Below are 10,428 nucleotides of genomic sequence, written 5' to 3'. Positions count from 1 at the left end.
TTTTTTTCCCTCATCATGACGTATTTTTGGACTGATGCAACTTATAGTCCGAAAAATATGTTGTTGTTTTTTTTTTTTTTTTTTAATTGTATATTATTGTTTAATTTGTGTATATTTAGATGCTAAGAGTCAAAACTAATGTAGTAGACCTTGCTAGTTGCCAATTAACTGCAATTTGAGCAAACATTTTGTTTTCACAACATGTCTACCGCAACAAATTTAGGTGTAGTGGTAAAGAACAGTTCAAGGTTTACTTTATAATAAATTACAAATATTCAATCTGTTATGATATTTAAACATGACATTTTGCAACCTTAGATGAGACCAAATTCATCAACAATAAGATCAAAGAAATGCAGAGGAAATGAGAAATTCCCAGAGAGGTATGCAGAATATCTGCAGAAGGAAACAGAGAATATTACTCAAAGGCGGCAGTGGGGGTTAAATAAAAGAAACAAGAAGGCAAAACACAAAGTACTGCATGCCTCAAATCAGTTTGTTTCAACAGACACACCACCATCCCCATTTGATGATGACTTACATGCTGCTCCACTAGAACCCTCACCTAATGTGACAGCTGCTCTTAAAATGAAAATTCTGTCATTAATTATTCACCCTTATGGCGTTCCAAACCTGTAAGACCTTTGTTCATCTTCGCAACACAAATTAAGATATTTTGATGGAATCTGAGAGCTCTCTAACCTCCATAGACAGCAAAGATACTACCACGAATGACATGTGAGTGAGTAATTAATGACAGCATTTTCATTTTTTGGGTGTACACACCTTTGATTGTGGGCATAAAAAGCAAAAAAAAGAGTCAATCAAAGATGTACAACAAACTCAGAGATGCAAAGTACAAGCCGAAAAAGGCAGTAGTCTCGGTTGGAAAATGCAGGAAGCATTGTTTCAAACTTTTAAAGAAACCGTGCCCATAGACATCACCTGTAACCAAAACTTGTAATGACAGTTTTAAGTTCTTTATTGCAAAATTACTACAATCTTTCACACATGCAATACCCTCTTTTTTTTTTTTTTTACTGTTGTTCTCTGAAGTAGCCTGTTTTTGATTTCATGGCACTTTAAGATTGTATCCTTACCAACACAAGATGCCATAACCGCAGCTCTTTATTTTGCAAAAAAATATATTAACACTTAAGTTGAGATGATTTACACAGTGAAATTGCAACATCTGTCATAACAAGCTAATTATGTTATCTTTAGTGTGTATGGAAACAACTGACATCTTAGGTAAGTGTCTAAATTTTCCATGGTAGAGAAAACCATGAAATCCCCTATTTTGTATATTATTTTTAGCAGTAAAACTGCACAAAATTTGAAAAAGATATCGAAATATATTACATTTTTATAGAAATTAAAAAAGAAAAATGTATGCAATTTTGTTGCCCTTTTTATATGTAGGCCTATAACAGACTCTGATGGTTAAAATTCACAGGGGTTGATTTTTTTCCAAACATTTTGGAGAGTCAGAAGTGCCCGTGGTTGCAGAAACACCCATCTACACTTTCTTGCTGTCTGGGCTCAGCCACCTCACTTGACAGCCCATTAGTTTTAATGGGTTGCTGGCTCAGACCGTCAGCCGTTGGAATGTAGGGTCACCTCGCTTCTGTCATGTCATGCCTCGGTGGACAAGTTGTTAACAGCAGGTGGTAGGTATCAGTATGGCAGGGTGGGACTGTTTCGTGTTTACATGCATTAGAGACACTATCTCTGTTCAACAGATGCGCAGTCATTCTGAATGGTTACACTCCTCCCTGAACCTTGTTTTTCTAAACATATCTAAAATATTTTATCGGCTTTCAGGCTATGATCCAAACAAATCTGGCCTCACTGATATCTTTGGGTTTGAGGTTGTAATATATATATATATATATATATATTTATTTTTTATTTTTTATTTTTTTTAATTTTATAATTATAATTTACCATATCACTGTTTTACTGTATTTTTTATCAAATAAGAGAGAATAACAGACTTTTAAACGTTTAAACAAGCTACAAAATCTTACCGAATCCTAATGTATATTATTCGTTAATGACTGAACGTCACAGTTTGTTGGCAAAGTATGCCCCCTATTGGCCATCAAACAATTTGCGCCACATAAACACGTACTTGGGTTTGTGTGACTTCTAATTAAACGAGTAAAATATTTAAGCTACAACATAATTTGGGCTTCATGCATAATGAATCACAGCATTTTGCATAGAGTATTAAAGAAATGTATGTTTTGAAAAAGTGACAGGCGGCGGACACTCCCCCTGACTTCCTCCCGCTCGTGTTCCGCCCGCAACTTCCTGTCGCTGTAATTCCTCATTGCTAACGGAGTCTGTATCTTAGCCTAGCTACCCAACTCCACAAACAGAAAAGAACAACAACAAATTTACTTAAAATTAACGTATGATATTACGTTTTGGAATAATACAGCCGTTGAAATGTAAACGAATAGAGAGCTAATGAATATCTTGAATCAAATCGTTTCCGTTAGATTCAAATATTGTGGTGTGTTATAATGCTAGCTCGGGACTCTAGAAATTTGCCTGACGGCAGCTAGCGGGGAGTTTCGTTGTTTTTTTTGTGTCACTAATATTATATTGTCACCAGACAAAGTCAGCTTGTGAGTCAACTCCAGAAATGAAAGTTTCTCTTTAGTAGAGCGATATCGATTTGCGTTGACACCTGTTAGCTTAGCTAGCGCTGCTAACGTTAGCTAGCGCTCTCCTCACACTGATTCTGCTGCTGGAAATGGTGAGTTTCTTGTCTTCTCTGTTTATGCTTACTGTTAAGTTTGGGTTAATACGATATATTGTTTTTGAATAGCTGCTGGCCCTGTTCTTGAGATTGATTTGGTCATCAAATTTTATATTTTATTTTACGAGCTAGCGAATTTTTTAGCAAGTGTGTTTGGAAACCAGAGAGCTGTATTCTAGTGAAATGACAGCTCGTCAGTTTCTGTGCAGAAATCTGTGTTAGCATCTCAGCCAAGTTGTCATGGAGATCTCTCAATTTTGTCTGAGACACATTTTCTTCTTTGCAAAAAAATGTGCTATGTAGATTGCATTATCATTACTCTAGTTTGCATCACAGAGTGGAAAGTAGTCATCTATTATGTGAACTGAAAAAGCTTTTTCCTTTTGTAATGTTTTTGATGCAGCTATTGTGGTATTTTTCTTGCTCTGTTATGAAAAGTATTGTTTATTCCACATCATTGTTTTTCAAATGTAATGCAAAAAGTCTGATCTGATCGTTTTATGTGTCAACAGGTAGACGCCCTCATGTGCCCATGGAAAAGGCGGCTTTCGAGGGGTGGCTGGAGTCAGTTTCCGCCACCTTCCTGGCACTAAGTGACCAGCAGCGCAACCAATCGCTGGACCACCTCATCTCACTGAGTGGCGCCGCCCAACTGCGACACCTGTCCAATAGGCTGGAAGCGCTCCTGAAGCGGGATTTCCTGCGCCTGCTGCCGTTAGAGCTGGCCTTCTACCTGCTCCGCTGGCTGGACCCCCAAACCCTGCTCACCTGCTGTCTGGTGTGCAAGCAGTGGAATAAAGTCATCAATGCCTGTACAGAAGTGTGGCAGAGCGTGTGTCGAGACCTCGGCTGGCGCATCGATGAGTCCATCCAAGATGCGACACACTGGAAAGGTGTTTATCTAAAAGCCAAATTGCGTATGAAGCAGCTTAGGGAGGAGGATGCTTTTGAGACGAGCTCTCTTATTGGACACAGTGCTCGGGTATATGCTCTCTACTACCGGGATGGGCTGCTCTGTACAGGTGTGTACATTTTTTTATAGTTGTCTTTCCTGGAGGTGTGGTCAGAAGGAGAGATGTTAAAGTCATAAAATTCCTAACTCTTATTTCTGAATGCATCTTTTTGATCTGCATATGTTTTTGCATTGAGCTCGTTATTTTTAATCCAATTTCTAGCTCGATCTTCCAGTTAAGCGACATATTTCTTTAAACCTTTCCACCTTTTTTAAGTTGACCCTAAGCTTGCATTCACATCTGCCTCCATCCATGCATGTTAACCTGAAATGAATTGAGTACATGGTTTGCGTAAAGTTATGTTGGCTTTTTATAGATCGAACTGAATATGGATATAGTTTTGTTCTTTTTTCAAAGTCATATTTGCTCTCTTGCACCAAAACAACACTTCTTTGTGAGGGAAACCAAGTAGGCAATTAATTTCTAGTGCTGCCCCCTAATAAGTTGACTAGTTGACCAAAATTTTATTAGTCGCAGAACTTTTTTTAAATCCACAGGAAGTGGTGAGATCACGTAGTCAGTGACGACCATTAACTGCTGGATTTTGTAGTAATACAGTACATCTAAACACTCAAAAATCATTAATCGACTTCAAATATGACATATTATCTGAAATATGTTAGTAGCAACTTTACATGGCCACTCAATCTAATGTTAACCTAGAAAAAATGTGAGCTATTCAAGTATCTTAAAGAGTGAAATGCCTACTTTAAAAATGAAACCATTCAAATCTGAAAAAAACAAATATTCTCTGATTATGTAATCCGTATGAAACAAGCATATAGGCGCATCACTACTGTGGAGATGATGAGTCAGTGTTACTGAAATCACAAAAAGCAATAGTGTATCAATAGGTTATTAAAATGTTAATACAGTTTAATTTTACTGTTTTTCCCTGACACATTCATCATCATTACTTCTATCACTGTGTTGTGGCTTTATGATTGCGTTTGAGTTCTTATTAGTAGAGCTGCACAATAAATCAATTTTTTAATCACGATTACTAGTCGAACTGGAAAATCTTTAGTCAAGGGCAGCCCTATTAATTTCAGTAGGCTTACTGGTGAGGCATGGGTAAGAGACTTTAGATGTTACTTGTTTTTAATGACGATCACGGTTGTGCACTGATCAGAGGTGTCCTTACTCTTAGGTTCTGATGACCTGTCAGCTAAACTATGGGATGTCCGAACAGGGCAGTGCGTATACGGCATCCAGACCCACACTTGTGCCACTGTCAAGTTTGATGAGCAGAAACTGGTGACTGGGTCTTTTGACAACACCATTGCATGCTGGGAATGGAGCACTGGTGCCAAAATCCAGCAATTCCGAGGACATACTGGGGCCGGTTGGTGTCAAATTCAAGAAAGTTTTTCCAGCTAAATGGCACAAAGAGATGAACTTTAATAGTTGCTTTTGCCTACAATTTCTTTTTTGTTATTGCATTCCTTCATGGTTGTGTCATGTCATCAAGACATAGCGTATGCATAATCCTAAAGTTTTTCTTTTTTTTGCAGTATTCAGCATAGACTACAACGATGAGTTGGACACCCTGGTCAGTGGCTCAGCAGACTTCACTGTAAAAGTCTGGTCCCTGTCTTCAGGAACCTGTGTCAACACTTTTACTGGACACACTGAGTGGGTCACTAAGGTAAGACACTCAACCAGTTTTCACTGTGCCAAATTGTAGTGTATTATTTAGCTGTGTTTATTTATTTTGGAATTGAGTTTGTTGAACACCTGTATGGGTCATCTGTGCTTGTTTAGGTGCACCTTCAAAAAAGCCAAGTGGAGTCCATGATGCACAGTCCTGGTGACTACATACTACTGAGTGTTGATAAGTATGAAATAAAGGTAATATAAGTCACGTGTGCAAATATTTTTAGTTCCCCGAGTGTTTTACAAATTGTTGATCCTTGTATTAACTTAATATCTATTTCTTTTTTTTTTTTAATCACAGATATCACACAGTTCTCATTAAAACCAGTATTTTTATTAACTAACAAATATTGCTACAAGTGTGATTGCATCATATAATAATTGCGGTTAATAATGTTCACCGTCTGGTTGACTACGTCTTGTATTAAGTTTTCTGTAAATTCCATATGCACACAAACTGACAGTCATCACTTATAAGCTACTACTAAATATTGTAGAAACTTAATTTTCTGTAAAGTTGCTTTGTAATGATTTGTATCGTAAAAAGCACTATACAAATAGACTTGAATTGAATTGAATATTTTCGCAGCACCCCTAGTTGCATTGATGTAGTTACGTGAAATTCTGAGTTCATATGGATGATACAATGTATATCTGGTTCTGTTTGTCCGTAGGTGTGGCCTATAGGTTGTGAGATCAACTGTAAGTGCTTAAAGACTCTATCCGTGTCAGAAGATCGCAGTGTTTGCTTGCAGCCGCGGTTACAGTTTGACGGCCGGTACATTGTCTGTAGTTCAGACCTGGGCATATACCAGTGGGACTTTGCAAGTTTCGATGTCGTCAGGTACATTAATTTCTGCCCCTTAATCTTTTAACCAATCTACCAGTAACCCTGTTCAATCAACTATCCTTTAAATGTTTTATATTAGAGAGTGAACTGTATTTTTTTTTTTTTACTTCAAACGAATAAATGTTCTAAAATATTTGGGATTCTGCACTATTTCTAGACCATAAACCAAATCAGCAAATTTGTTTTATCAAAGGATAGGCATTTGTGTTTAATCTACTGATTCTTTCATATTTCAGAGTCATCAAACCACAGCAGGACCCCTCCAGTCTCTCTCTGCTTAGTTTTGGCGAGGTGTTCGCTCTGCTCTTTGACAACCACCACCTCTATGTTATGGACTTGAGGACTGAAGTTACCGTGGGCCGCTGGCCACTACCAGCCTACCGCAAATCCAAACGTGGCTCTAGTTTCTTACCGGGCGTCACCTCATGGCTCAACGGACTGGATGGCAAGAACGATGCGGGCCTGGTGTTCGCCACTAGCATGCCCGATCATAGCATTCATCTGGTTCTTTGGAGAGAGAATGGGTAGAAAGGCAGAGGTGGTGAATACTAGCCATGCGCTTTGAAAGCAGGCAGGACTTTTATGGACATGAAAAGAAGAAAAAAAGGGTGCTCTCGATTTGAAAAATATTACAGCCAACCAAGTTAGATAATGCATGGACCGAAGCGCTTTCCCCTACTCGCCTTTGTTTCTATTCGCATTAGGGGTTCACTCTTGCTTCACTCTCTTTCTTAGTCACTTGCAAAGCACGCATTCAGCACATTACGATCTATAGAAAAGAAGAACGCTGGAGATTTGTAGTACAGAGCTTAGTTTCTCTCTAATGTGAACAATCCAAGGTTTTTGTTTGTTGAAGATTTAAAAGAAATTCCCCACTTAACCTCAGAGTTTAGCTCCTTTTGATTTCACACCGGTGAGGTAGAGAAATGCTACTGCACCCCCGGAGCACAGATCGCGTCACAGCAAGCTTGATCAGTAGAGTTGGTGTGTTTTTATTGCACAGTCACAAAGAATGACAATGAAGTACTTTATGTTTGTTTGTTTGTTTGTTTCAGTGTTATCTTTTCAATGAATTTTCATTTCTTTACAAGTCAGGAATTTTGCTTTGGGCACAGAAATGTTGCCTTAAACCTATGATTTCCTATTGAAGTAATTGAATTTGCAGACCTCTGCATCCGTAGTCGCTGGCTTGCACCCCAGACACCTGTGTCGGTCATTTTGCGGAGTCTTGAAAAGGCTCTGATAAAATGCTATCTGAATGAATCAAATGGCTTTTGTATGAAGCTTTTGTATGAAGAGGTGGCTTCACACTGTTACTGAGCCTTGGTGTTATTTTTCATTCTGTTTATTAGTCATGTGCCTTTTTTTTAACACTTAAGCTTCAGCATTTACGGTGCGTCACATTTTGAAATCCAATTCTCCCTCAGTGACAGAATCAGTTTTATGCTTTTGTTTTTTAACCTATTGTAACCAACACCATAAGAATTAGTCTTACTACTATTTAGCCAGAATAGATCACACAAAAATATTTCTTGTGAATCTCATTGAATGTTAATTTTTAATCTTTATTTTTAAAAGACTTATCTTATTTTTGCATAATACCGGCTAACCAGGCTTTTTTTCACTTTAAATATCTGCTTCTGTAGTTCTGTATATCCCCCTGGAACATAGATCAGTGTAACTATCCCCCAAACCATCAAAACAAAGTATTCTGGGTTGATAGTTGAATGCATTTTTCACCATCTTGCTCACAAATTTCCATCGATAGATACCAGGTGAAATTATAATTAAATATAACTGGGGGTTACTTATGATGTCTGTATGCACTGGTCGTGTGTTATTTCACTGAACTGCAAACCTCACACAGTAATGCCATCCATCCATCATTAGCCAAATTCAGGTCTGTTGTTTGTATAACAAAATAACATGCTGTCTTACAAATAAATGACAGTAGCTAATGATAGAAGTTGACTTTCATTTGTCTTATGATATTTTGTAGTTTATGTGGTTTAGGTCAACATAACCTCTAAGTAACAGTCTTCTAACCAGAATTACAGGAGGCTTTCTCACGCGAGGAGGAGCATGTTGTATTCAGTTTGCCCACTAGAGGGCGATGCTGCAGCAAATATTTGGGTAAGAGACTGACGAAAGATCGTCTCAACAAACAATAAGTGAAATATATATAATTTTGTTTTAAATGGGGGAAAAAAGGAGGGAGAGTGAATAATGAATATTCATTTTGAGTGAACCGTTCCTTTAGTCACCGAAGAAGTGTGTAACAAAATTATTTAAAGCTTTTTCAATTTCAGTGTCATTATCTCAGTTTGACGTTCTCCTTCCTATCGGACTGATCTCAGTTTTCCCTTTTCTAGCTTGATTGTCTCAGCTAATTTATATTCCCCCCTCTTCTTTTTCCTTTCTTCGCCCTCTTTTTCTTCCCCTGAGCTCCCCCTCGTGCTCCTCCCCTCAGCCCCTCCAAAACTCATTGGAGGGAATTAAAGCAGAAGAATAACATGGCATGTCTCTCTCTTATTCCCTGTCTCTATACCTCTCAATCTCAGTGCCAGTGCAGAATTAATGGGCCATTTGGGCTAAGCATTATGGCGTAATCCCAAAATTTTAATTCACATCACAATTACCCCATTTTGCCATACAATAGACCTTTTTTTGTTGTTGTCCATGAACAAACAGGATAGGAAAATGCTTGAAAATATGCTTTATAAATGCTTAGATTGCACTGAACTACATTTTATAATCCACTTCAAAAGATTCCTTGTAAAATGCTTTCTCATACTTTTTATTTGGTCTAAGGTGGTTATATCCATTGTTAGGAGAGGGATTCAGACATGATTATAAAACTAGTTTAATATAATAGTTAAAGTTGAAAGAATTAATTATAAATACATTTTCTTAATTAGATTACATATTTTAGATATGTTTTTGTTATGCTAAAGGAAAAGAATTGGTGGGGAACATTAAAGTTAAAGGCTATGCTATGTTATTCTGTCAAATTATTGTTTAACTTCTTTTTTTAAATCTAGAAATGTTTGCCCAGTGACATTCCAGCAATGGAAATAAATATACCCCTAAAGTGAAAGTAAAATGCTTTATTTTGTTGTTTCAGTGCAGAAGGTCTTCTCATTTCCAAGACCACCCACATGAAAAGATTTATATCAGTATGCATTGAAACCTCAAGCAATTGCAATGCAAAGGACCATGCTGATGAGCTCCATATGCTTAAAAATTGCAAATTTCAATGCCAAACACAGTATATTAAGTCTTGACGAGATACATCTCTTCTAATCCTTTTAATGATTTGTGCGTGTTTAATTGTGAGTGCTCTAAACATACTGAAAAGGCATGTCTGCACTGTTTCTATTATGGGATGAGAGAACACACACACATACACACACACACACACACACTGGTGTTTATTTTCACCCTGTCCACAGACCAAACATGATTACAAGTTGAACAGTCAATATTTAGATATTGCGGTTAGGCCCTCAGCCAGGCTCTCTATTCTCCTCCCCTCAATGTGTGCTTGTCATCAGACAGGATATTCCCACTTTTACTGAACTGATCTCAGTATTGTGGCAATCACTGTAATTGTTACAAGACATTTCTGAGATGTAGCTGTCTGTGCATGACTTAGGGATGTAATGGTATGAGAATTTCTTATCATTATTATTCATTCATGTATTCATTTGTATACTTCCCTTAGCACTCGTTTAAAACCTCCCAGCTTTCCGCCATGTTTTCACTCAAGATCAAACTACTCTGCCTGCTGTGTGCACACGAGACTGTTACTTAAAAAAGTTTTATACTGGATAACATTTATTTATCCTCAGTTGTTCAGATCACGGCAATCGAATACAGTTATAATCAGGGATGTGCAGAAATTCCTCAGGGGCAGGGGCTTAAATTTAAACTAGGAGCAATGTAAAAAAAAAAAAAAAGATTTCTTTGTGCACAAAAAGTGTTCTCGTAGCTGCATATAAACCACATGGACTACTTTAGAAATATCCTTACTATCCTTCTGGGCCTTGAACTTGGCAGTTGTGTTGTTGTCTATGGAGGGTCAGAAAGCTCTGTGATTTCATCAAAAATATCTTAATTTGTTTTCCGAAGATGAACAA

At 37.6% G+C, this 10,428-nt stretch overlaps 1 protein-coding gene across 1 annotated transcript; it reads left to right on the top strand.

The window, feature by feature from the left end:
* The first annotated feature begins 2,305 nt into the window (after window positions 1-2,305).
* On the top strand, window positions 2,306-8,252 carry fbxw2 (F-box and WD repeat domain containing 2). Its single transcript, XM_026211640.1, has 7 exons — window positions 2,306-2,767; window positions 3,283-3,792; window positions 4,934-5,128; window positions 5,298-5,431; window positions 5,548-5,634; window positions 6,114-6,283; window positions 6,526-8,252. The coding sequence occupies exons 2-7, from the start codon at window positions 3,303-3,305 to the stop codon at window positions 6,815-6,817; spliced, it is 1,368 nt and encodes a 455-aa protein (XP_026067425.1). The 5' UTR covers window positions 2,306-2,767; window positions 3,283-3,302; the 3' UTR covers window positions 6,818-8,252.
* The last annotated feature ends 2,176 nt before the right edge of the window (window positions 8,253-10,428 follow it).

The sequence above is a fragment of the Carassius auratus genome, chromosome 30 (genome assembly GCF_003368295.1).
Source record: "Carassius auratus strain Wakin chromosome 30, ASM336829v1, whole genome shotgun sequence".
Lineage (NCBI taxonomy): Eukaryota > Metazoa > Chordata > Actinopteri > Cypriniformes > Cyprinidae > Carassius > Carassius auratus.
Note: the sequence above shows the minus strand (reverse complement) of the source record. Positions and strands in the feature narration are given on the sequence as shown.